This window comes from Heloderma suspectum, chromosome 12 (assembly GCF_057233095.1).
Source record: "Heloderma suspectum isolate Gila_16-S chromosome 12, 16-S_ref, whole genome shotgun sequence".
Lineage (NCBI taxonomy): Eukaryota > Metazoa > Chordata > Lepidosauria > Squamata > Helodermatidae > Heloderma > Heloderma suspectum.
The window spans coordinates 4,538,702-4,566,240 of record NC_139469.1 but is presented as its reverse complement, the minus strand read 5'-3'; the positions used below and the strand labels follow the sequence as shown (position 1 = coordinate 4,566,240).

General features: G+C 48.2%; 2 protein-coding genes across 12 annotated transcripts in view; one reads left to right on the top strand and one right to left on the bottom strand.

The window, feature by feature from the left end:
- The window catches only part of TOM1L2 (target of myb1 like 2 membrane trafficking protein), a 67,081-nt gene extending 56,708 nt beyond the window's left edge, over positions 1 to 10,373 (bottom strand). For 8 of the 9 annotated variants that reach the window (XM_084818159.1, XM_084818156.1, XM_084818157.1 and 5 more), the window contains exon 1: positions 10,244 to 10,361. In XM_084818159.1, coding sequence (XP_084674285.1) covers positions 10,244 to 10,295 — 52 coding nt within the window. In that variant the 5' untranslated portion in view covers positions 10,296 to 10,361. Of the gene's footprint in view, positions 1 to 10,243 lie in introns of all 9 variants that reach the window. The other variant, XM_084818161.1, reaches the window with a different exon arrangement.
- Positions 10,374 to 10,847: 474 nt separating this feature from the next.
- Positions 10,848 to 27,357, top strand: DRC3 (dynein regulatory complex subunit 3). 3 transcript variants are annotated; one of them, XM_084818149.1, is made up of 13 exons: positions 10,848 to 10,993; positions 13,787 to 14,010; positions 14,725 to 14,841; positions 16,801 to 16,967; positions 18,813 to 18,959; positions 19,962 to 20,081; positions 21,666 to 21,778; positions 22,765 to 22,939; positions 23,273 to 23,404; positions 24,567 to 24,637; positions 25,765 to 25,888; positions 26,624 to 26,755; positions 26,969 to 27,357. In XM_084818149.1, exons 2-13 carry the CDS (start codon positions 13,848 to 13,850, stop codon positions 27,074 to 27,076), a joined length of 1,569 nt encoding a protein of 522 aa, XP_084674275.1. In that variant the 5' UTR covers positions 10,848 to 10,993; positions 13,787 to 13,847; the 3' UTR covers positions 27,077 to 27,357. The 3 variants fall into 3 exon arrangements, with proteins under 3 accessions (XP_084674275.1, XP_084674276.1, XP_084674274.1); XM_084818150.1 differs by lacking the exon at positions 13,787 to 14,010; XM_084818148.1 differs by having other exon boundaries at positions 26,624 to 27,000.
- The last annotated feature ends 182 nt before the right edge of the window (positions 27,358 to 27,539 follow it).

Here is a 27,539-nt window from a genome sequence, read left to right as displayed (position 1 = left end):
GGGCGACTCTGGGCCAGTCACTGACACCCAGCCTAACGTACCTCACAGGGTTGTGGTGAGGATAAAGTGGCGAGGAGGAGGATCATGTACACCGCCTTGAGCTCCTTGGAGAGAAAAGCGGGATATAAATGTAATGAATAAATAAATACATTCCCACCGCAAAAGTCCATTTTAGGAACAATACTTACAAAATGGGGCATGCACACAGAGAATGCTGTGTCACAAGCCTTTTACTAGGCAACCCCACAAGGAGAAGGTTTCCTGCCAGCTTTTGCTGCATGTAGATTCCCCATTCTGACTCAGCTTTAACACACATGGCTCTTCCTGTGGGTGGAGGAAGGGGCCAGCTCTCCCAAGGCACAGCAGTGGCACCACGGAGAGAGCCTTCGCCGGACCCCCCAGCTACTCAGGTTTGTCCTGTGGCGGTGGCGGCTGCTCTTTCCAAAACACGGACTACTTGGTTGGCCGTGGGCTGTCAGGTCCTCCTGGGGAGCAAGAAGGTGGCCAGCGCAGATGCAGAGCCAGAAGGAACCCACACTGCAGAAGAAGCCCGGGAGGCACGCAACGACAAAAGCACTCCAGAACATACAGAAGCTCTGGAAAGTGGGTCAAAGGCCCAGGACCTTTATGGAGAAGAGCATGACGCGTTTATGGAGAAGAGCATGACGCTGACAAATTGTAATAATTTCGTGACGAAGCATCGTTGCCAGAGCGAAGGCTAGCTTTCCAGACCCAACCCGCCATGGTAGCCCTTCCTTATTAACATTGGACACACGGCAGGCTAATGTATAATTTCTTGCAACGTTTCTTGCAAATAATGTTTTATATATTTTATATTGTTTTATTGTGTGCTCTTTGGTTTTAATTTTTGTTAAAATTAAGAAAATTAAGAGAGCTTTGGCTATTGGGCAGTATAGAATTGAAATGAATAAATATCGTGCGCACCTTTTCTGTCTCACCGAGCAGCCAGGCCAGCCACACTGGAAGCCGTACGCTGGGTCAAACCAAGGCTTTCTACTCTCACAGGCAGCAGCTCTCCAGGGGCTGGAGGGCTTTCCCATCACCAACTGCCTGAACTGGAAGGGCCAGGAATGGTGCCCAGGACCTTCTGCATGCAGAGCTGGTGCTATGGCCCCTCCCCAAACATGAGACCCCCGGCGCTCTCCCCACCCCTCACACCCAAAGCCTCTCTGGCTTGGTTCCTTCTTTGTGCCCCACCCTGGCCCAGCCCCACTGCCTGGGGATCTGCTGATGGGGAACAAGCTGGTTGGACAGCAAGCCAGAGGCTCATTCTAGACAGCCGGGTTGAAGCACAACAGATGCTCTCTTGCAATGAAGAACCAGGGTGGGGTCATATTCAGGAGCCAGACGAAGCAGCATTAACATCTGGATCAGCCTTCCCTAGTCTGGCACCCTCCAGATGTGCTGGACTGCAACTCCCATCACTCCCAGGCAGCATGGCTCAATGAGAATGATGGGAATTGCAGTACAACACACCTGGCAGGCGCCAGATTGGGAAAGGCTGACCTCAATGAAGGAGACATTGAAGCCATCAGCGATGGCAAGCCAGCCACCAAGCTTGCTGGATGAGCTTGGGACAGTCACCATCCCTAAATTATTATTATTATTACCTCTTGCATTTCTATGCCGCCCAACAGCCAAAGCTCTCTGGCCAGTTTACAAAGATTACAAACATTAAAACTACAGTACACAGAGATTAAAAGCCATTTAAATAAAAACCACACTAACAGACAATATACACAAGAGAACATGTATCTAAAACAACTTCATACAAGCTATCTCAAGCAAACAAGCACAGCCATAAGGCAATCCTGGTTGTCTAAAGCCTAATCCACCCTGCCAGGTTGTTGTGGGAAAAGCTGGAGGAGGGGCGGAGATCCACATCCACCCCTCTGACCTCCTCGGAGGTCAGGAATGCAATAACTGTATCCTACTTGCAACACTGCTTTACACAAGCACTTCAGCCTTGTAATCCATCACAGCCCATCACAGGTTCATTTTGCACTGGGAGCTTTAATGGTTTTAGAGCAGCACCCAGCACCTGCTCAGGGCTCTTGAGGGCCCTTGAGCAAGGCCCCCTCCATGCCCGCCCCCAGTGAGCCCACCTTCTCACCACCACGGTCACCAGCTGCTGCTCCCCCTCCTCGCCCCCATGTGCTGGCTGGACAGGCAGAGCGCCAGGGAGCAAACGGGCTGCGGCACCTCCTGCTCCTCCACCATCGTCTGGGCCAGGCGAGAGGCAGGCGGAGAAGCAGCCTGCAGTGCGGGGCAGAGGGCCCGGTCAGTGGGCCCCTGCTGGGACGTGGCCCCGGGCAGTTCCCCAGCCGCGCCTGCCCTGGGTGCGGGCCCGGCCTCCCAGTCTCCCACCCTTCCCATGAGCGCCTGGGCAGCAGACTGAGCAGGCAGGCACCTGGGCAGTGCCGCTCCAGGTGCCGGAAGAGCCCTGGGCAAGGCCCCGCCATGGGCACCCTCTCTCGGGGCGCCTCCCTTCTCCCTGCCATGGCCACCAGCTGCTCTCGCTCCACCACGCCTTCCTCATCGTGGCGACCCCCTGCTTGCTCGGCAGGCAGACAGCCAGGGAGCAGGCAGGCCGCGGCGCCTCCTGCTCCTCCCCTTCCCCACCACCACTGTCTGGGCCAGGCGTGAGGCAGGCGAACGAGCAGGCTGCAAGGGTGAAGGGGAGCAGCAACTCCAGGGGGCTCTTGTCAGTGGGACCCTGCGGGAATGCAGGCCCTTGGCAGGTCTTGCTTGACACTAGCTCTGGAAGCACCAGCATACGAACTAGCAATGCTTTGAGAGATCTGACTGGAAAAAATCACACCAAACTGGATGAAAACTGTTGCATAAGCAACTTCCAATGACTGTTGCTGACAACTGACCCTTGCAGTAGGGCCTTCTCCATGGTGGCACTCTTCTTGTGGCCAGATCACTCCTTTTCAGCAATCGTATTAAAATGTTTCCTGTACAAAAACCTGCCAGAGCTGCATCTTGTCATCACTGATGTGATCACACTGGTAGGATATGTAGAGGTGGTGATCATATAACCAATTTTAATTCTTTATCATCTTTATAGATATTTTTATTGGTTTTGATTGTGAGAGACTGCAAGAACCTGTAAGTTATTCAGTAGGGAACTAAATTTTAGAAATAAAAAAACAAATGAGTCATATGCCTTATCTCTTCCCAAATGCTTCTCTAGAAGAGTTCTGCAGGCCTCACAGTTACCTAAAGTCATTGTGTGTTCCCAATTAATTTTTCATGTGAACCAGTGCTGTTTCCTGGCAGAGTAAGCACAATGCTGATGGCTTTACAGCTATATATATAAATTACTTGAGTAAATTACACATATAGGCCTTGAGTACAGAGACTAAAACGGTGATCCTTGCAATATGCTTAAATGCAACTATTCTCTATATTTTACAGCATCAAAAAGAGCCATCAATGAATGCAACAGTCAAATAATTGTGTCTCACACACTCAGCCAGGCAGAACCATGGGAACGCCGGACAAGCAAAGCACTGTGAAGCAAGACAGACTTCGGCTGAGGTTTTGCCCCAGAAGGACCCGTTTGGCAATTATAAAGCGGGCTGCAAGTTTTTTTCTTCTTCGCAGGAGCAGCCTGCTTAACCACTTCCATCCTCCCCCGCAATTTGAACAAAATTCTTAAGATACAATCTTTTCCCTCTAAGGCCATTCACGCCTATGCCAGCCACGAGAGATAACACATTGAATGTGTTATGTACAAGTCCCTCAAAATTCCATTTGTCAAGCTAGCTCACAATAGATAAACAGCACCCACTGGCTGTTTGTAGCCAACGGGGAGCAAAAGCGGAGGCATTATTTAAAATCCCTTGATCACTGCAAGGAAAATGTTGGGGGGGGATGTCATTCAATTAATACCTAAAACTGAAGTCTGAGCAACAGGGCCAATGTGTTGCAGTGACTAAAGTGTTGAACCTGAACAGGTTCAAGTCCCTGGTCAGAGGTTACACTCATTAGATTGCCTTGGCCACCCCTTCAAGGTGTTGTTGCCAGCCTCCTAGTTCTGTGGGAGAAAGGTGGGATCACCAGTGTAATATAAGAACCCAGCCTTCCCCAACCTGAAGCCTTCCAGATGTGTTGGAGTGCAATTCCCATAATTCCCAGACAGCATGTGCTGGCTGGGAATGAGAGCTGCAGTCCAGCACATCTGGAGGGCATCAGGTTGGCGAAGGTTGCAATAAACAAACTGAATCAACATATGCTTTCATTTTCCCCAGTGGTTCTGCAACTCCCAGCCGGAGCACGTTGACAGAACAGAATGGGGCACTGGTGGAGGAGGAGATGCCATGCCGGCTGTAGGCAGGATCTAGAGTGGCAGGTTACTGGACTGGAAGAGTCTGCAATGCAAAATTCCTATATGCAGACCTTCAAAAGCCTCTTGCTACTTATTGAGCCCGTTTGACCCCTGGATCCAGACCTCTTTTAGATTTTTACCTGGGGGGGTCGGGAGGGATGCAGAAATGCGGCTAGCCTTCCATGGTGTCACGGCATTTCTTCAAAGCAAGTTAAGGAAGGGAAAACACAAGGTTTGCATGTAGCCACAGTAAAGAAGAGGAAAGAGACCAGCCCATGATATTAAAGGTCCGGAGAGCAAGGGAAATCTCCAGCAAGTCCAAAATTCGTGACAATTAACATGATTGCTAATTGTTGAATCTTTCCTTTGCAGGTTCTTGTTAAAAGTAGCCATGAATTTCTCTTTCTGGTAACTGACGGCATACTGCCTTTGAACATGGAGGTTTATTATACCCATTCCCACTAACTCCATCATGGAATTCTGCTGCTACAAGTTTGACAGATGCTTCCAAGCTGTATGCATTCTAACCCAAAGACAGAACAACAATGCGCTCTATGGATCTGAGCAGAATTGCTTGTTACTATTGAACAGAGGAGATGATGATGCAGTGGTTTTCGAACTGCGTTTCTAGAAACCCTGGACTTCTTTGAAATATGAGATACTGATCATCAGTAAGCATTGTTAGATTGGCAGGTGCCAAGGGCAGAGCCTTTTCGGTGGTGGCCCCATTCCTTTGAAACTCAATTCCCAAGGAAATAAATTTGACCTCATTATTGGTGGGGTTTCTCTTTATTGGTGAAAGAGAACTCTGAAGACATTTTTAATCCAGTCTGCCTTTGGCTAATGTACTGCACTAGGAAGTGTTTTAAGCTGCTGCCAGTTTTAATTAATAGCTTTGAAATTGTAATTTGCTGTAATTATTGGTTGTTATTTGTTTTTTTATGACGTATTTAAGCATTTCAACTTCTTTCTGTAAGCCCCTTGTGAAGACACTGTGTGTCACAAGGTATAAGCTAGCAGGGCCGGACTGTGGCTCAGTGGTAGAGCACCTGCTTTGCAAGCAAAAGGTGAGAGGTTCAATTCCTGCCATCGCCAGGTAGGGCTAGGAAAGAATTCTGCCTCAAACCCTAGAGAGCCACTGCTGGTCAGTGTTAATAACACTGGATTAACTAGATGGACCAAGCTAGATGGACCAAGGTTCCGGCAGCCTCCTATGTTCCTGTGCCCTGGAAGACAAGTTAGAAATGAATTTAAGAAAACAAAAGCTCCTCTAAATGAGAAGGTCATGAACGCCACACAAACGTCCTTGGAAGATGACTTGCACAACCACTATTGTGAAATAGCACAGTAGGGCCCCATCAGCAATGTGCAGGTGTAAGAGAGAATCGGGTGTGCTCTAGGTCAGAGGAGGGCAGACTTCAAGGCTTCCAGGATCTGCTTTGGTTTTTACTATAACTCCCAAGGTCCATCAGTTACAGCAGGAGTGTGCAACTTGCGGTCCTCAAGATGTTTTAGCCTAGAACTCCAATCATGCCTCACCATTGGCTATGCTGGCTAGGGCTGATGGGAGTTGTAGGCCAAAAAATCAGAAGAGTCACAGCTGCCCATCCCTGAACTACCCCCAGGTGCCAAATAATGGTTTAGGGACACAGACACACACTTTGAATTAAGGAACAGAGCGCCTTTCAACATACGTCCAGTGGAGGAGTTATTTTCAGTACCAAAAGCAAGCTTACAGTTCTTACATACAAAAGTCCACTCTGTGCGTTCTTCCCCCAAGCCTTCTTAATTAGGGCAGCCTAGTTCAGAAAGAAACGGGGAAAGCCTTTTAGTTGATGCCGTTGCTGAACCACTGGGGAGCTGGAGAACCTTGCATATCACCCAGAGATCTACAGTAGATCCTGATCTGCCACCTGCCCACTCCTGCTCTAAGCTACAGTCTTGCTTCACACAGGTTAACAGAGAGGCCCACCAAGTCTGGCCAACAAACTGAGTGTGACCCCTACTACTGGCACCAGGATCCTCTGTTACATGGAGTCGTTCCTCATAGGGCAGGTCAGTGTGGAAAGGGCCCACTGAGGACAGGAAGTAAAAAAAATAAATAAATAAGAGCACCGATACTCTACTTTTATCTAAGCCTGGCACTCTACCGAGATTGTTTAGTTCTCTGCTCATAACCAGATAGTCCTTGAGACTTTCAGCGTAGCACAGGACACCCTACAACTTGCAACAGTACTCACGCGGTAAGGAAAACCCTCAAAACTCACGCAGTAAGGAAAACCATCCATTTAAATGAATGGATGCTCAGAGTCTCTTATTCATGGTCCCAGTAATGGTCAACACAAGAGCCAGCACATAAACCCAATTTCCCTGACTCTCCGCAAGATGCTGGCTATGTGATCATTCCTTGACCCATGCTGGACATCAGTTTCCCACTGAACACAGTGTTGTGGTTTAGCAGAAGTGGATCACAGGGTGTTTTGACCTTGGAGACAAAATGACAGGCCCCTTCTTAGACTGTTGCCTGTGGAAGTGGATCGCTGAGCTAATGAAGGGATGGCATTGCCCTAAAGGCAATCATGGCCTGCCCCCAACAAAACCTGGCAAGCAGAGAACAGGGCCCCCAATAATCACATTTTGGCTGCTTTGGGCCAGGTATCTCCATCACATTCACAACAGAGCCAAGAGATGCAAATGCAAATAATATCACTGATTCTTCTGGTGCAGAGGGGAGTGGGTGTCACAAGGTATAAGCCAGCCTTCTCAAACCAGATGCCCTCCAAATATGCTGCACTATAACACCCATTGGGAGTTGCAGACCAACACATCCAGAGGACACTGGGTTGGGGAAGCCTGCTCTAAGCTAACAAAGCAGCTCCCATCTCCAGGCTCCAGTGAACTACCAAAGCTGGTGGAGACCCCCTGCTACTGAAAAGAAGGGTCTGCAGCCTCCTCACACCCTTTCTAATCTAGATGAAAAGCCCCTCTCAATTAGGCAAGGCCTAACATAGACTTCCTACCCTTCCGCTCTTGCTCTCCAGGTGCTACCGTCACTCCCCCCCCAGCTGTGCCCCTCCATGCACATTTATATATATATACACACACACACACACACACACACACCCCTCTTTCCCCAAATTCCTCAACCTTGCTCTCATCTCTCAGCTTTGTCTTTCCCTTGTCCCACCCCAACACCATGCCCAACAGAGTGGTTCAAGGATGCTGAGGAATAATCAGACTGTACCCTTTGAACCAGACCATTGTCTTCAACCCAGCATCTTCACTCATCCTGCCCCCAAGCTCTGCCCAAGAACATAACAGCTGCCTTGCTGGATCAGATGAAGAGGCCATGTTAGCCACCCCCATCATTCCCAGACAGCATGGCCCATGCAAGTTGAAGTTCAAAACACCTGGAGTGGGCCTGGCTGATCCGTGTCACCCAGCATCCTGTTTCCAGAAGTGGCCAACCCGATATCTCCTGGAAATCCATAAGCAGGACATATTATAGCCCTTCCCTGTTGTTTGTCCTGAGAAGCTACTAATCACAGGTGTGCAGACTCCAAATATGGAAGCCCCACTATGACTAATAGCCATTGACCAGCAAGGCTACCCACCATGAGTTTGCTGAATTCTCTGGCTCTTGAAAGGCACCTTTAAATCTAGTGGCACCCTCACCACCCTACAGCAATGCATTTTGCAAGTTCAGTTATTCACTGTGAGGAGTAATGCTTCCTTTTACAAAAAAAAATTAAAAAGCCAGTACTTATTGCAAATCAGTGTCATCAGGTTCTTGCGTTTTGACCCAAGGCTTCTGTACAGCAATCACAGTTTTATACTCCCACTTAGTCATTGTTTTTCAAAGCCAAGAAAACCACAGCCTCCCTTAAGTCTGTCCTCACAAGGAAGTCACTCGAAACCGCCCCAGTCATTTGAGACACCCTTTGGGGGTTCATTCCTAAGAGATCGTTTTTGAGATGAGTGTACACACAAGGTTCCTCCATCACATTCACCTCTCAGACTCCCCACCCCTTCCCAGTTTTATTCCATGCCAGCATTCCTGGCACCTGATTCATCCCTCACCTCCTAACAGCCTAGGCTTCCCCAATTCCTCTCCCCTCCACTGCATGGTCCCCAAACCCACACCCAGGTTGTATCTCCCTCCGTCCCCAGACTGTGTCCCCTGCTCCCCCATACCCTCCAACATTTCATGAGCAAAGAGGGGGGGACACTTGTAACATCACTATTTTTACACCAATGATCACTCTTAAAGGCCTCTCCCTCACCCCACTATTAAACAAGAGGGAAAGCTGCTGTCCTCCAGATGCCTGGACTACAACTACCATTAGTATCCGCCAGTAGACAGGGATGGTGTGATTGGAAATCCATAACATCTGGAGGGCACCAGGTTGGAGAAGGCTGTGGACCATCTGCTGTATTCATTTAGTCTCCAACGAACTGTCCCCTTTGCTGATTTCTTTTTAAAATCACAAACACAAGAGAGTGGGTATTACTTCAGATTGCAATCCTATACCCACTTACCTGAGAGTCACCCCCACTGAACTGAATGGGACTTACTTCTGAGCAGACATGCACAGGACTGCACTGTAAGTTAAAGATCTACTAGGAAAACCCAAGTCATCCTGTCATGTTTACAACAGATCAAAACGAACCTCAGGAGCTGCAGGGGGCATGACAGGCTGTGCACTCTATGGCTTGCCTTACTGGTCATGCACATGAATTTACATGGATGTGCACCCGCCCCCATCTCAAAAATTTATAGACCGGGGGGCGGAGGGCCGAACCCGAGCAACTCACTCTAACAACATTTTGACAGAACATCCTCCAAAGGCAAAACCAGGGGCAAAACAAAGACATCCATTTACCAGGGGCAGGGCAGAGAAATGAGGGACTGTCGGAGTGCGATAGTGTGGCCGTATGTAGCTCTATATAACCCAGCCTTCTCCAACTGGGTGCTCCCACCCAGATGTGTTGGACTGCAACTCCCGTCATTCCTGGCTGGGAATGATGGGAGCTGCAGTCCAACACATCTGGAGGGCACCAGGTTGGGGGTGGCTGCTATAACCAGTGAAGCAACTCCCAGCAGGCAGTGAAGAGCGTTGATTTGGGCATATATGTATCTTTTAAATGTATCCCCCAAAAGCAAGAAGGCCAACAGGGGCCAGAAAACGGGGGCAGCTGGAGCGGAGGGTACGGCACTATAGCAGTGATCCCCTGTGAGAACAGGCTCCAGCAGCCAGTCACGCAAGTGCCGGTTTTACCACACATGACTATGCACTCCTCGGAAACCCGGGTCCAAAATGCAAACACAGGGACTCCCCGGGGCGAGGGAGGCTGACAGGACCCCGCCGGAGGAGCGGGCGAAGAACGCTCCTGCCCCCATGGCGCCTTGGAAGGAGGGGGAATTTTGGCAGGTGCAGTTTCTCCCCCGCCCTCCTTTGCTGCCCAGCGCCTGGCACAGGGCCTATTGCTACATGAAGGATCATCGGAGCCGCCGGTGATAAGGAAGCGCTGGCTTCCGCAGACGATGGGCATATCTCGGATGCATCCCTTCCGCAGAGAAAGGCTGAGCCCACACACAGCAGCTGTACTGTCATCGCGCCGGTATCATAGCTACTGGTACCGGCCGGGGGGGCGGGGGGGGAGCCGGGCAGGGGCAGCTCCAGCACCAGGCGCTGGGCAGCAAAGGAGGGCGGGGGAGAAGCTGCACCTGCCAAAATTCCCCCTCCCTCCAAGGCGCCATGGGGGCAGGAGCGTTCTTCGCCCGCTCCTCCGGCGGGGTCCGGCTTGCCCCCGTCTCCCCCCCGCACCTGCGCCCGCCCCGTCGCCTCAGGCCTGCTGCGCCCTCTCCCGGCCCCGCCCGCTCACCGAGGCTCTGCCCCACCGGGGTGCTGAAGGGGTTCCCCAGCAAGAACTCCATCTTGGGACGACCACAGCCCTGCCCGGCCGCCCGGCAGCCGCGCCGTCTCCTCTCGCTGCCCCCTCCGCCCCGCCTCCTGCTCCTGACCGGCAGCCGCGCCAGCCAACCGGAGCCGCCGCGTCGCCAAACGGCCCGCCCGCTGGGCGGTTTCGACGCGGGTAGAGCGCCCAGGGAGTGCCCGCTCATTGGCAGACGCGCACGCCAATCGCTGTCAGGCCAGGCTGCCCGACCTCAACGCCGACGGGCGCAAGTTAGCGGGAGGGGGAGGAGAGGAGAGGAAACGCTCCCGCCTCCGGAGCCAATCGATTGGGTAAGGCCTCACCCAGACTCTGCCGCCTATTGGATGCCATAAGCAGACGATTCGCCGAAGGCTTGGGTTGAGCAGCCAATCGTGATGGGGAAGGACTGTTTATGCGTCTTCCCATTGGTGGCCCAGCTGCGTTCGGACGCGCCCACACGCAGGCGTAGACAAACGAACAGGATTGCCCGCTGGCGTCCCCGGGTCACGTGACGGCGGGAGCTCGCGGGCGGGCGTGTTGTCCTCACGTGACCCTCCTTAGCAACGGCCTCGGCTTTCTCAGCAACGGGGCCTTCCCGGGCCTCTCGCTCTCCGGGGTAGCGGCGGGCAAAGGGCCGAGCGGGGGAAGGCGGCGCGCTGGCCCTGGTCCCCTTGTTTGGCTGGCCGACGAAGCCCTCAGGTACCGGATGGGGTTTCCGCGGCTCGGGGTCAGGATGTATTTGCATGGCAGGCAGACATTCAACTGGTGCAGCGCTGAAGATTGGCAGGCTGGAGCTCTGCGTTGGAGTCGGCCTCTGCGGGAGCTCATCCAGGGCGGCACCCGGCTTCCACGCGCCGCAGTGCCGGCTCCAGATTGGGGTGGGGGGTGGGGGGTGGACAAGATGCCTCCAGCCCCCCGCCCTCGCCGGCGTCACCGCGGCCCCATCTCTCTGCCTTCGCCCTCAGGGGCCCAGCCGCACCGCCGCTTCTCCTCGCTCGCCAAGGGCAGATGAAGCAGGGGGGCGAGGGGTGGGCCGGGGGCCACTTGGGAGCCACCAGAAAAGAGGATATGCGTCAGCACTAAAAGAGAGGACAAAAGGGGGCCAGTCCTCAGGGAACGGGGGGATGACAATAGCTTTGCCCGTTTCCCTTGCGACTGGAACAACTTTACGCTTTTACGTTTACTTACTTACTTATTTATTTATTTATCATATGGCACATTCACATCGCGTTACAATAAAAACATAGAGCACAATAAAATATAAAATATAGACAGGAAGATCACAAACGTATGTCTAGGTTACAGATAATAGTTTTTTGCTTCAGTTGTCACAGCCAGGAAATCAGCAAAGTCTCCGTTGTAGGCTCGGTTTTGACACTCTGTCACTATGTGTTGGATAGTTTGTTTTTCAGCCCCACAATCACAATTTGATGATGTTATTTTGCCCCATTTATAAAGGGCATCTGCACATCTACCATGACCCGTGCGAATTCGGTTCAAGGTTGTCCATATCGCACGGGGCTGGTCAAATCCAGGTGGTTTTTCCAAGACGCAGGGCAAGCTTCGGCGATCCGGAGGACAGTTTTCTAGCCAATGTTGTTTCCACGTGTTGTGGATATTGAAATCATCTAGAAGAGCTTTAGCGGTAGAAATGGCTGGATGTCTCGATCTTAGCCTGTTTTGCTCCAAGTAGGTTACGTCATTTAATATTGGTAGCTGGAGATTGTCAATAATCGTCCGATATTCTTGAAGAAGGGCGCTCTTTCGTCTTGCATCCGTAGGTGGTATGTGGCTCAAAACAGGCAACCAATATGTGGGAGTAGGTCGTATCGTCCCACTAACAACGCGCATTGACTCATGCAGTTGTGTATCGATCTTTCTCGTGTACGGACTATTAAGCCACACTGGGGCACAGTACTCTGCTGCTGAGTAAACCAGGCTGAGTGCGGTCGTTCTCAGTGTATCCGCTGTCGAACCCCAGCTAGTGCCGCATAATTTGTGTAGAATGTTATTTCTACTTCTCAGTTTGTCAGCGGTCTTTTTTTACGTTTTTAAAATAAATGTACTACAAATAAACCGGCAAAGGTGAAAACAGAAAAAAAATGTTCCTTTTAAAAAGATCATTCTCCATTTCCTGAACTTTGAGGTCGGTAACATGAGATACACGATTTTTCTCTCTTCTCTCCCTGTGGTGTCGTTTCAGCTCTTTCTCCTCAGCTTCTCTCTGCCTCCTCATCTATCACCAACTGACTTTTCTTCAGCCCCTTTCCCAGCATTCTGTGCCAGTCACTTCATTGGCGCAGTACTCTAATTGCTCACAGGAGTAAGCATTATTACACGGCCATACACACACTGTGTCACATGTTACATTACATGCACAGTGTAGGGCGTATGCATTAACCTCCCCATTTGCCGCTGCGCAGAGTGGTAGGTGGCAGTATTGCAACCGAAACTCTCCCCACGACCTGAGTTCGATCCCAGCAGAAGCTAGGTCTGAGGTAGCTGGCTCAGGTCGACTCAGCCTTCCATCCTTCCGAGGTCGGTAAAATGAGTACCCAGCTTGCTGGGGGAAAGGTAGTCACGACTGGGGAAGGCAATGGCAAACCACCCCGCTATAGTCTGCCATGAAAATGCTAGCGAAAGCGGCATCCCTCTAGGAGTCAGCAGTGACTCGGTACTTGCACAGGAGGAGCCTTTCCTTTTGCCTCACCTCTCCCCCTTCCCAAGCTGCCCAAAGCTAGAGTTTGAACTTTTTCAAAGCTTCAAAATTTTCTGCACATCTGCACTGCCCATGCTTCAGTTTAAAGCAAAAATGAGCAAAATGGGTTTGGTAGATCTCTAGTAATAAGCCTCACCCTACTGTATTCTTATATAACTTCCTAATTTATTTGTATAGATGTACATGTAGAAATATAATAATTTAAATAGAAATGCAGTACATTGCATAATAGTGTAAAAGACTTTGAGCAGGTGACATCTGTACCTGCTTGCTCGGTCTGCTGCCCAGGTGCTCGCTGTGGACAGGCAACAGTCCTGAGGGTGCTTTATCTTTAAACCAGAATGGGACAAGACAGCCCTCTCAATGGGCTCTGTAAAAGAGAACACTGAGCCACCCTGGCCTCCGCAGGTGGCCCAGTCAAACCCTGATGCTAGCCCTGAAACTCAGAGGGAGAGCATGAAGGCAATAGCTTTCCTTCACTGCTTGCCCCCAACATCTGGTATGCAGAGGTAGGATGCCACTGAATATGGGTATTGATAGCCATGGCCTCCATGAATTTATCCAATTCTTCACAAAGAGCTATCTAAGCCATCACCATACAGGAGCGGACAAGGCCTGGGATTCAGCTAGATGGGAGGATAGGTGGGTAGTTAGGTGGACTGTATGTGATGTGAATAGGTAATCGTTATGCTCACTGTGTGGGCAGGTGCCAAGATGTTGTCTGCATTTGAATGAGATAATGTCACTGGTTATTACATGTCATTACATTTCAGAGCATGCAACGGGCCAAGGGAATCCATTTGATTTCTAATCTTGGGGGCACTTTTCCTGCTAATGATGAGTCGGCTGTATGATAGCATAGAGCCCAACGTAATCGATGAAGAGATGCTGCAGAAAGCAGTTGAGGAGCAAGGACCTCGGGAAGAAGCTGGTCTGTTGGCCAAAAAGGAAGGGATTAATTTCAAAGATGTCAAAGAGCTGCAACTTGATTTTAGAAGTAAGGATTGGAGGATGAAATAGGGACCGATTTTTAAAAAATTGTATACTTCTATTACAAAGCCTTTATTACCCTGAAATTTGCCTTGTGGACAGTCAGTGATGAACATTTGTGTTTATGCTGGTCTGTGAAAATTATTGCATTAACAGAAACAGAACGTTGTACAAGTATTCTATTGTTTGTGCAAAGTCTGGAGCATGACTGGGAAGCAGGACTTTTAATCTGAACCAAAGAATTTATAGAGTGTCTCTACAGAAAACCTGCACATTTGTTTGTTTGTTTGTTTGTTTTATTTATTATTTACTTATTTAAAAACTTTTAAAGCCACTTTTCAGGACTATTCCCTCACAAAGCAAGGACACAGTCAGATACAAGACATTGAACAGCCACAGCAAGCATAGAGAATACTTCACAAAGCTGCTTTGAATGCAAAAGCCAATTACAAATTTAGCTGAAGGCAGCTTAAACTGAAAGCTTTAAAGTGCTTGCCCAAATGCCTGCATAGAAGGGACTAGGCGCATATCACTATATAATAGTGCAGTTTTAAAGCAGGTCACCACATCATATCCAAATGTCAACGGCTAACATTCAGTGCTGTGGACTGGCCTAAGCTACAGTGCTGCATGTACATACATAGGAGATCCTTAAGTTGGTATGATGGTTGTATGTGCGCCAACTTGAAGTGAGCGGCTTCATTTTCTCCTGTGCTTTCAGATATCCTGAAGATCGACAATCTTTGGCAGTTCATGAACCTGACAAAATTGCAGCTTGACAACAACATAATTGAGAAGATAGAGTCGCTGGATTGTCTGGTTCATCTGGTCTGGCTAGGTAAGATGTTTGCATTCGGGGCCACATCACACACTATGAAATTCCTGTGTGGAGAGCACCTCCCTGTAGGAAGTAGTGAGTGCGGCCCTCACTTACTTTATCCCAACTGATGACTGCACATGCATGTAGTTTGGAAGTGATTTCCATGCACGAGTTGTGTACTGTAGGGACTGATCCCAAGATGTTGTGGTAAACATGGTCCTGAGCCCTTCTTGGCTGTCCTGCCCCTCCCAGCTTGGCATAAATTAGGACTGACAGCACGTTCCATTTTGCTCTTGGCCAGGGTCTTTGCATTAATTGCCGCCACAAGACTGGGATTGGTGTCATGACCTTTGAACATAAAACCTCTTGTCTCTTCCGTCAAATGACCACCAGAACGAGAGGGACCCTTGACCTTCCCTGGGGAATGTTTTGTGACTGAATCCATTGTAGTGTTGTGCCTGACAAGATAAGGTTTTTGTTCCCAGCCAAACTGACCTCCACTTTGTTTTTGCCTCAGCCTCTTAAAAAGGCAGATGACCTCAGCAGGGTGCCTGCCATTCGGGAGGAAGGCTGATATGCCCTGAATAACGTTGTCTTCACAACCTTCTCTCTCATATTAGCTAGTTATCTGATTCCTTGTTGGCAAAACCAGGGCTAAGAGAGAAAATAACATTTTCAGAAACACTCTGAAATGTTTGGGGCATATTCTAGTTAGAACAGTGGTTCTCAAACTGCTGGGCAGGCTCCCTTGGAGAGGAGCCACACAAGACACTTGAATGAAGGGCATGAAGTTCCAGGGAGGACAAAGATCCTGAGAGAGGTGGAGTCTTCCTCCCCAACCTCACCATCCAGGACCAGCATGGGTTGAATGCCTTGTGGCAGAGACCCATCACTGATGCACATTGGCTTTGTGAGACATCCCCATTGCCTCCCCATCCCACCTGATCTGAGGGAAAGGAGTCCTAGAAAGAGCTGCTTCTTTGTCCTAATGAGAGCTCCCAGTGGGTAGTATTAAGAAGGGGCCAGAAATGTCCTGTCCTGTTTCTCTTGTAATCCCAGCATTTATTTAGTGCCACATTCCACAGATCCTTGCATACAACAGCAAGCTGCTGCATGCAATTCTGTAGACTCATCTGTAAAATCGATGATTGGTGTTGGGTTGTGGAGCACAAGTTAGAGTAAGCTCAGAAGGGGGCCCAAGCTCCAAAAGTTGGGAAACACTAGATTAGAATCTCCTTTACATCTGAAACCCTGGAATACAATCCAAAAAGGAACACAAGCCCTGGAATACAATCCAAAAGCAATGCAGATTGCCAGTCTGACAAGAATTCTACCAAAGGGGTAGAGCAGAAGCAGTGTTCAGCACCTAAAGTTGTTTGTGCCAAAGAACCACGCATTCGGCAGTGGAAAGAACTGGTTTGAAACCGAAGATGTTCAACTTGCACAACTGATTCTAACTTTAATACTGTATTAGGGGGTTCATAAAACATGTTTGGTACAAAATGTGATTTCTCCCCCCAAATCCTGCAAGCAACTGCAATACATTAATCTCAACAATCCAGGAATGCTGCAATGAAGATGGATGCCCAAGTCTCTCTCTGTTTATTCCCCCAAAATGCCTGCAGCCTCAGAGCTCTTCTCTACTGTATACTCATATCCCAGGGCTGCATTATATTCCACAATTCCATATTCCCAAGTCTGAGTCAACAATATGGAAACCATTTTTAGAACGCAGCTCCTCCCTTTTGATTCCAATACATGAAAAAATGACTGTGTGAATATGAAAGAGTTGTCTATGTGCACAACCCTATGCATGTTTAAACAGAGAAAAGGACTACAAAAGTCCTACAACTCCCACGCTGGGAGCTGTAAGACTTCTTTTTCTGTCTAAACATGCATAGGATTGCACCCTAAGTGGGATTGAATGCTCTCCTTGTTGAACCTCATGTCTCCAGTGTTCTTCTTCTGTTCCCCCAGATTTGTCTTTCAACAACATTGAAGTCATTGAAGGCTTAGACGCACTAGTTAAATTGCAGGATCTTAGTTTGTACAACAACAGGATTTCCAAGATTGAGAATCTGGACACGCTGCAAGAACTTCAGGTCTTCTCTATAGGAAATAATAATATCCAGACTCTGGAAAATGTAAGGATTTAATTAATAAAGCATCTTACAGGCCTGGCTACAATCCTGTGCACTTTTTCTTTAGAGTAAGTCCCACTGAACTCAGTGGGGCTTTCTTCTACCTAGGTAGATTTGCCTAGGCTCGAAGCTGCTACTCTTCTTTGTCCCCTTAACAGCCCTCTGACAAATGCTGTCATTTCCGTATTACAGATGGGGAACGGAAGCTGAGAGACAGTGACATGACTATCCAAGAAGTCGCTATTTTAACAGGAATTTCAGATTATGATGATGCAAAGCATTTAATTAGTGGTTTAGGGTGTTCCAAACAGTTCACATAATCTCAGTGATCCCTACAGTAATCTACAGAAAACTACAGTGGTTTTAATGTTCTATATATTTCAAATTGTTTTAATGTGTGTTGTTTGGTTTTAATTTTTGTGAACCGCCCAGAGAGCTTCGGCTATTGGGCGGTATAGAAATGAAATAAATAAATAAAATACAGTATCCCTGTGTGTAGGTTGGTATTATTACCCCGATATTGCAGATTAGGGAAAGGTGAGAAATCAGTCTTTTAAATAAATGAAATAGGTGCCCTGGTGCACTCTGAGCGGCTGCTAGAACATCCTGCACACGCCCATACATTAGAAGGGAAGGAAGATCAGTACGGGGGGCAAGCTGTCTTGTAAGGGACAGCTTTAATGGGGTGGGTTAGGGTATTTTTAAAAGTTTTAACGTATAATTTTACTGTTTTAAATTGTACTGTTGTACATCACCCAGAGTGGCCGGGTGACTGGCCAGATGGGCGATTAAGACATTTAATAAATAAATAAAGCTTTTCCAGTTACAGAATACCCTCCCCAGAGAGGTCTGCCCAGCACATACTTTTGGTGCCAGGCAAAGGTCTTTTTTATTCTCTCGGGCTTTTTAATCCTCTGTACCTCATGCTGTGCTTTAAGTAGTTTTATCCTTATCTTTTTATTTCTTCTGATGCCTGTTTCTGGACTCTCCTGCTTTTAATGGATTGCTTATTGCACGGTTTCTGTCTTTTAATATAACCTTTGGATTTTATCTTCGTTTTTATTGTATGTTGCCCTGAGAGCTTTTAGCTGTAGTGGGGGCCTCATCAATTAAGAATTAAATAAAAATCTGCCATGACCAAGCTTTTCATTAAGGAGCCTCTTAAACGCTTCCAGAGAACTTGGGCTTGAAAACCACTGACCTAACAAATCAATTCCATTAGCTTTGCTTTATACTGGATATTCCAAGAAACATCCAGTGCCAGCAGAAGTTGCAATGGTTTATCCAAGGCGGTGACCCTACCTTCCTCCTTCATTCCAGTTAGACATCCTTGTCCCACCCATATCACAGCACAGTAAAGAGGAAAAATAGGGAAGAAATGCTGTGAAGCAGCAGTGAGACATGAGGGATGTTGCCCATCGGTAAATAATGACCAGAGGAGTTGGAATGGGCTTCAGGGAGGGAAAACTTTGTAAAAGGTGAACAAGCCTGCTTTTTTTTTTAAGCCTCCTACTTATTTATTCCACACCTTCACTGTGCGTGGTGCCTTAACAGAAGAGCTCCATAAGTCACAACATATGTTGTGAGTTTCAGCATGCAAGAATGTATTTTGCTGTGTTTGTACTGGAAAACAAGAGATATCACAATACAAGAGATATCACAGCAGGATCTCACTCAATAGAAAACCAGTCTGCAGACTTGCAAGGAGTGTGCATGAATCAGTGTTTGACATTTCCAAAACAGAAGCTGGTTTAGCGAAGGTATACCCATCCCTCCCTTTTGAATGGCCGAAGTATTTCCATGAATATCTGACATGGCGATTTGGATCTCTCTGTCCCTCTGCCACAGATGATCTATCTCAGGAAATTCAAAAACTTGCGCACGTTGAACCTCACCGGGAATCCCGTGTGTGAGAACGAAGTATATTCCATGTTCATCGCTGCTTATCTCCCAGATCTTGTATACCTGGATTTTAGACTGGTGGATGACAACATGGTAAGAGCTTGACCTAACATTTGCTATTTCAGCTTTCCTCTGTATCCATGAGGCCCAGAAACTTGTCTGAATCAATGACAAAGCACCTTCTTGTCTTTATTTTATTTCACTTTTCTATCAGTGATAGCCAGGGCAGCTTAGAAGTTGCAATGAAACAATGCAAAACAACAAACATAAAATAACATATTAAAATGCATAAAGACAAGGGAGTGGCACATAAAAAGAACCGTGTCAGGAGCATCAAAATCAATCACCATCTCAACAGCACCAAAATTAAAAAAGAGAGAGAGACCTGCTAAAATAATGTACAAGGTATGAATGTTGTAAAGGGAAAAAAGCTCATGAGCGTGCTTCTGGTACTGGTTGCAAGTGCTCCGCTGAGTCCCCCAGTAATTTTCAAGTCATCTGTGGGAAGAAAAATGTCTGAGAACCACTGATGCGGGCAATACAAATTGTAAAGCCTGGCCCTTAGACAAGGCATATAGCAACTCCACTCCTTGGATGTATCTAACGTTTATTGCAACCTTCCCCAACCTGGTGCCCTCCAGATGTGTTGGACTACAACTCCCATAATCCCCCCACCAGCAAAGCCTAACGCATCTGGACAGCACCAACTTGGGGAACACTGTTTTATTGTTATCTTTTCTTTTTAAACTTGTTAACTGCTCTGAGAGGTTTTACTTGATGAGGGGTTTTTATCCCACTTCAACTGGATTCCCAAAGAATCCTGAGAATGGCCGTTGAGTGAGGTGCTAACAATTCCCCATGAGAGATCCTGAGGCCCCTTCTCCTCACACCACAAAACTGCAGCTCCCAAGCTTCCCTGGGGATCCAGTTTTAAGTCGAGGGATAGATCTGCCCTCTGTGTCACTGAATCAGCTAGTCAAGCATACGTGGTCATACACGGCTAGAGAAGCCTCCCCTGCATCTCCCCAGGGAGGCCTGACGGGTGACTTGAGAGCCATTGGTCTAAAGCAATGCATATCTTTTGCCTTCGCCCAGCGAGAGATGGCCTTAATCAAGTACCAGTATGCCATTGAGGAAATGAAGCAAGGGGAAACCCTGACCTTGGCCAAGCAGGAGGCACTGGCGGCCAGGGAGAAAGAGGTGGAATATCACAAGGTAGGTGCCCTTTGGCCGTATGTCATTGGCCTGTAGGAAGAACCTAACAGAGACTGGATTCCCTTCAACCTGCCAAAGATTTAATGGTGTCTTAACACTGAGCGGGCTAAAAATGGAGCAGGGACTGACCTCTCAGAGAGGGATGTGTGCATCTATCTTCCCGTTCAGAAGGAAAAGATGCCACCCTCACCTATGGCTAGGATTGGGGATGGTAATGCTTTGCACTGAACCATACAGCCTGAAAAGATGGGCCCTCATTTATTTATTATTACATTTATATCCCACCCTTTTTCCTCTTGTGAGGAGCCTAAGGTGGCATACATGATCCTCCTCCTCCTCTCATCAGAAGAGCCCTGCTGGATCAGACCAAGGGTCCATCTCTTCCAGCATTCTGTTCACACAGTGGCCAACCAGCTGTCACATGAGTACCACAGTGGCCAACCAGTTCACATGAGTACCACAGCACCCTCCCGCCCATGTTCCCGAGCAACTGGGGTACATAGGCAGACTGCCTCTCCGTTTCACCGTCATAACAACTCCATGAGGTAGGTTAGGCTGAGAGTCAGTGACTGGCCTAAAGTCACCTGGTGAGCTTTATGGCCAAGTGCGGACTAGAATCCAGGTCTCTGCTGTCCCAGTCCAGCCCTCTCATCACTACACCCCCACTGGCTCCCCATTCAGGGGAACAACTCAGGATCAGGATACTTAAGAGATCACCTGACCCCCTATCTGCCTGTTCGTTTGCTGAGCTCATCAGGAGATACACTCCTGGTAGTGCCCAAGATTTTGGAAGCCTGGTCCATGATGGCTTGGAATGGGGCCTTTCGTATTGTAGTGCTCACTCCCTGGAACTCCACACCACTACAAATCAGACGGGTGCCAACCTTCTGGTTTTTCAACACCTCTGAAAACATGCTTCTTCCAATAAGCATTCCCAGGAAGGTAATCTTCTCTTCTGCATACAGTAATAATCTACAGCAGCCTTCCCCAACCTGGTGCCTTCCAGATGTGTTGGACTACATGGCTGGCTGGGGAATGCTGGGAGTTGTGGTCCAACTCATCGGGAGGGCGCTGGGTTGGAGAAGGCTGATCTAATTTTGATCTTATACTGTATTTTTATACATCATTTGGAAATTTCTTTTCATGTAAACAATTTATAAATATTGTTAAAATAATAAATAAACCACAGGAATAAATCACACAGAATTCTTGTATCTTGACAAATTAAGACGGTAGCAGGAACAATAGAGTCTTCCATGTGGTTACATAGGAATATAGGAAGTTGCCTTGCAGTGAGTCAGACCTTGGTCCATCTAGACCAGTACTGTCATCACTGGCTGGCAGCAACGGCTCTCCAGGGTTTCAGGCAGGATTATTTCCTAGCCCTACCTGGAGATGCTGGGGATTGAACCTGGGACCTTCTGCATGCAAAGCAGAGGCTGTATCACACTGAGCTACAGTTTGGGAGGTGGTGGTTTACCTTTTCACACCAAACTCTATTTTAGCTGTTTTGTATCCCCCCCACCCACTTTCTCTAACTTTGTCCTTTTGTTTTCCCTTCTGCCACATTACTTCTCTCCCAAGTCTGCTTATGTAGAGTATCTGAATGGATCCTTCCTGTTCGACAGCATGTACACTGAAGATCCTGAGGCATCCAAGCTGGTGTACCTTCCTGGAGTACCAGATCTGCTGGAGATATATCCTTCCTGGTTTGGGACAGAACTGCTGATAAACCTTGAGAATGGGGGTGTTCTTTGCTGTCACGATGAGGATTAGTGTCACACTTTAAAAACAGCTTCATGGGATTCCATGCCTCTAATTGTGCCTTCTTGGGGAACCTGAGGAAAGTGAATAGCCCTAGTCGGTTGAAGAGCTACCTTTTGCCATGTCATACTATTTGTCCATGTGGGTCAGTGCGGTATCCTTTGACTGACAGTGGTCCTACAGGATATCAGGCAAAGGTTTTCCTCATCCTGTGCTACTTGACCCTTTTTTAGCTGGATATACCAGGAACTGGACCTGAGTCCAGCATGCAAAACATGTGCCCTAAACCAGGGGTGTTGAGCCTTTTGCCGTTGAGAGCCAAATTTAGTGTGGAGAAGCTCTCAGGGTCTGCATTCCAGTGGTAGGCAGGGCTCAAAATACCAAAACTATTGGCATATTTGAGGTCAAAGCTCTTCCTGCCAATAACTCAGCCTTAGGAGAGGCATTTCAACCTTTTAGGAGGGGGGTGCAAAAGCCAAGAAACCACCAAACCACCTTTTAGGAGGCGGGGCCATCTGGGGAACCCCAGAACGATGAATTGGAACCTCAGGCAGGCCAGATTCGGCCCATGAGCCTGAGGTTCTGCCCCCCTGTACTGAACTATGGCCTATCCCACATGGTGAGCTTATTCTGACTCATCACCTGAAAAGCAAGAGCTGCTGCTCCCAACCTGGTAACACACCTTCTTTCTCAATATGGTCTACAAAGCGTTCCTACTCTGACTTTGTGTCCAGCGGATTCAGGATGCACAAGGTTTTCTAGTTTGGTCACTACCGGAAGGGTTATCAGTGTCCAAAAACTCTGGGGACTGGGTCACAACACCTTGCAGGAAATCCATAATGTGTGAAGCAGAGCTAGAGTGAGCTCTCTCCTTTTCCTCTCAAATACAACCGAGCTCTCTCTTTGACTCCAGTTTCACATATAAGAGTAAATTTGTCGCCATTTGCCAGAACCTGTTTGAGTACGGCTTGAGGCAGCACGAGAAGCGACAGGCTGAAGTTACGCTCTTCTACGAGTGTCTCCATGAAGCCCTGGCGGACAACCAAGAGCAGGGCACCAAAATCATGGAGGCCTTCGAAGAGAGGAACCACCAAGTACGTGAGGGATGATTTCTTTGGCATTTGCAGAGCCACTTTTGAGAGCCTCCTTGGAAGATAAAGTAGGTTATAAGTATTCTAAATAAATACGTTCATTCACTCCCCAATAAGTGTGCTTAGAATTGTTGCCACCTTGAGGAACCCTAGATAGGTTTCCAAGGAACCCCCGGATTCCACAGAACACAGTGCGAAAAACCCTGTGTATGTCTGTCAGGACTTCACACTCCATTGTGTGTAGCAGAGTCTTACTCCAACATGCAACAAATAAAAGGAATTCCTTCTGCTGCGGGGCGGCAGCTGATAACTTTCTGTCTCTCCCTGTGTGTGCAGGCGCTAGACGTGATTCAGAGCCTCAGCGACACCAAGGTGGTAGAGTCTAAACTTGCCGAGTACAATGAAGACATCTCAAAGCTCTCAGAAACACTGATGACGCTGGAGATGCAACTGGTTGACCAGTTAGAGGTAAGGCAAGGCCCATCTTTGAGAAATCTTCCTTGGGAGATATTTTGTCGGGAATGGGTAGATTATGGTCTGTTGATGGAGCCCTGGTCAGTTTCTGGCGAGCCTTCTAGCACTTGCTGGTATTCTTGCCAACAATGCTGGGCCCTGCTACTGAACCAACGAGCATGCCTCTTACACTCTTACACAAGAGCACATATTCAGCATCCCTGAATACAGACAACCTACGCCTTAAACGAAGGGTGAGGAATCTCAGGCACGGGGGCCAAACCCGGCTCTTGCGGGGGCCAAACCCGGCCCTTGCGGGGGCCAAACCCAGCCCTCCAGGGCTCCCCAGATAGCCACGCCCCTTCACTTGGCCTCGCCCCCTTTACACCAACCACTAATCATTTTGTGGTTTCCTGCCCTTTGTTCAGTTTTCCCCATTCTAAAAGATTGGAAGGCCTCTCCTATGGTTGAATTACTTACTCTTAAAGCTTTAAATTACTTCTCTTTTTTTTGGCATTTTGCCCCCATGCCTTTGGCCCTGCCCCCTTTGCCCTCAGCTCCGCCCATCACAGGAATGCGGCCCCCGAGAGCTTGTCTGAAATGGAATTCAGCCCTTGGGCTGAAAGAGGTTCTTCCCTCCTGCCTTGAACTGTGTTCAGAAATCCAGAGCCTCACGCTCTGTAAACTTCGAATATTTCATTAGACCATGGGGGGTGCTTGTTTTTAAAAGAGTAGATCTTGCAAGACTGGTCAGCCTGCCCCACAGCACACCTAAACACTCCCTCGTGGCTGTGCATTGCAGGGGAAGGCTATTAGCAGGCGGGAAGCCAGCTTTTGCACAAATAGGGCTGCCGTTACTGATCTTCTTATCTGGAACATAGTTTGAAAACCACTGATGTAGAAGGTCCCAGGTTCAGTTCCTGGACTCCAAGTTACATGCCTCGAGGCAACAAGGCCGGGGGAAACCTCTGCCTGAGCCCCTTGGCACTCCTTGCCTCATCCCTGCACTCCAGTGTCTTTTGCCAAGGAAACAACGAATAAACAGTCAGCAAAAATGACTGGAGAAAATTAATTACCCTGTATAATTTTAGGCCAGATCAGATCTCCAGAAGTTGTGGCATTGTTTTCAGCTGAACTCAACCTCTCCTTCCCCGCCACCCTTTCCTTTCTTGCCAAGGAAGTCATCAAAGATTTTGAAAGGAACATCTCGGATCTGGTGTCAGCTTTTATAGAAAATGAACAAGGACTATATCCTTTTGACTGATGCTGGCCCTGAGCTCTACATTGCACTGGACACTTTGCTTCAGGTTGCTGAAGTTGGCTCATGCACACTGCCCGGTGTTGGATTCCTTCTCATTAACGCATGGTAGGCCTGGATTCATTGCAGTTTTGGGTCCATTAAACAGGCTTTCCTCGCTGCTCTTTGTGACAAGTCCTGTCTGAAGTTCTGTCGTGACAAGTCCTGTTGCTAGGGCATAACATTCAGTGAAACAATAACATTTCCGCCTATAACCTTGGGTCAACAGTTACATTTTCCTGGGGGCCCACTTTGAGAAGCAAATAAAGGGGGGGCAGTGTTTCTAACCCAGCCTTCCCCAACCTTGCTGGGGGATTATGAGAGTTGTAGTCCAACACATCTGGAGGGCACCAGGCTACTGTACCCTAACCCTATAAAGGAAGCTCTGTTGCCATACTACCACTGTTGCCAACCAGAGATACAAGAAGCTTAGAAATGGGGATAGAGGCAACGGGATCCCAGGGTGGATTTGGCTCAAGGACGTCCAGCTGCTGATCTATAAAGGGTTGGGTCCTTGTTGCAATGATTGCGACTCTTGTTTTCATCCTCTCAACTAGGATCCCCCCTTTGATTGAATACTGTGCAACATGGAAAGGATGTTGACTGTTTGACAATGTTTATTTATTTGAATTTTTCCCTGCACAACGCCAAAGATTCAGGGTGACTGATAAAATGTCAGGGTTTTTACATATATGTCCCAAAATTAGTGGCTGAACTGGATAAGGGGAAAGCTCTGCAAAGGCCTTTGTTACAGTTCTGCTGGTGAGGGGGGAAGAAGAAAGATCCATTTTGTTGTTGTTCAGTCGTTAAGTCGTGTCCGACTCTTCATGATCCCATGAACCATAGCATGCCAGGCCTTCCTGTCCACCGCTCTCTTGCCTGTGTCTTAATTTGTGCTGGAGTGAATCAGTGGATGAGACCAATCTTACCAGTCTTTCAGCCATTGGCTCAATTCAAAATATGATCCCCAGTTAAAAGTAGTGACTGCCCAAGGGCGCATGGCTTGAAGTGAAGGCTTCCAGAGGTAGGTCCCTTGACTGGGCTTCTCTGTTCTTTGTTTCTTAACCTTCTCCTGTACAATGGCTCAGTGTCGGGATCTGGAGAATCACCACCATGAGAAGCTCCTGGAAATAGCCATCAACACGCTGGAGAAAATAGTGAAGAGCGAGTTTGATGAGGAGATGCCAGATGATGTTCGAATGGTACATTCCTCCTCCTCCTTCCACACTGAGACATGAACAGGCAAAATATTCTTGGTCTGAATCACTTATAAGAGATTATCTTAATTGTTGGAGGTTTCTCAGAAAAGTTGAAAGCAATATCCCTCCCCTTGTGTACAGTTTCAGGCCATGTGTTCTAATGATGCTCTGCAATGTAGCCTTGTTTACAAAGCTTTGCTATGGACAGGTCTGTAGCAGGGGTTAGAGTTCTCCAGAAAGCAAGACAGAAAGAGATCAGCACCATGGAAAAGTCCGAGTGGTGCTAGGGCTGGAAGTCAGACAGGGTTATTTGTATGTTGCTCCCACAAGGAGCAGATAAAGATTGAGCCTTAAGTATGAGTTTGTGTGCATTTAGACTGATTGGATCTGCTTCTACACTTACTGAGACATTGTCTCTTAAAGGGGGCTGGCCTGTCATAGCAGCCTCAGACTGCAGCAGCATGAGAGTGGCTGTGGCCTGTGTGAGCTCGTGGCCAGAATCCCAGAGTCTGACGATGGCAACCTCCTTTGGATGCAGGAGAGCCAACCCCTGGAATCTTTCTGGGAAACTAGGTCCTGGGGAGGTGGAAGCCTCATGATGCCTTTCCTTGACCAAATCCTCTTCCTGAGACGTTAACTCTGGAGCAGCCTCAGAGGACAAAGGGTTGGGATCCTCTGAGGAGGAGGGTTTGGGGTCCTAATCCATGACACCTTGCTTGGTCGGTTTTCCCTTCCCAGCTTTTTGTGGACAAAGATACCATCGTCAATGCGGTCAATGCCTCGCATGACATTCACCTCCTGAAGATCGACAACCGAGAAGATGAAATCATCACCAAAGCCAACGGCTGGGCTTCCACGCTGATAGAAAAGGTAAGCACGGCCTCTTTGGCCTCTGCACAAGGCCCTCACAGAAGGAAGTCCAAGCATCAAGAAAGAGAGAACTTCCAACTCGTCACTTTTAATGTGGTTGGCCACCAAGCAGGAGCCAGGACAGTAGGAAAAGCGACCCCCTGGCTAGGTGGCCTTTAAGCGTTTCAGGAACTGTGCTGAATGGGCAGCGTTGCTTGGTTTCAATCCCTGCAGGTTCACAAAGATGAAATTCACAGAAACCGAAGCCGTGTGATGGAAATCAACCAATATGTTGATCATCTTCACAGTGAGCTGGACAACCTGGACATTCTAGAGCAGTAGCTGGCTTTCGACACAGAACTGTGCCTACCCCTGTATTGGGTCCAGGGCTTGAATTCCATACCTGGGAAGTGAATCAGCCTGGAGGTCTCCCTCCCACTGAAAAATAGCCCCTGCGAATCGTCCTAAAAAGGAGGATGCACCCCCACTAGAGGGAACCCTCTGCCCCTGAAATGTTTAATACTCAAAATGTGTAGAATAAAACAGATGGCACAGCCATTAAAAAGGAGGAGATACGTTAACTCAAACTGAGTCTGTGTGGTTATAAATCAATTGCCTGACACGACTCCAGTCTCCTCTCCCTACAAGTTTAATCTTTGGGAGAATATTTATTTATTCAATTTATAACCCGCCTATATACGAATACTCTAGGCGGTGCATGGTTAAAAGCAATTAAAAAAAACACCCAACAATAAAAACAACACAGCTTAAAACATTATACAAAAGTCAGCAGAAGGAACAGGAG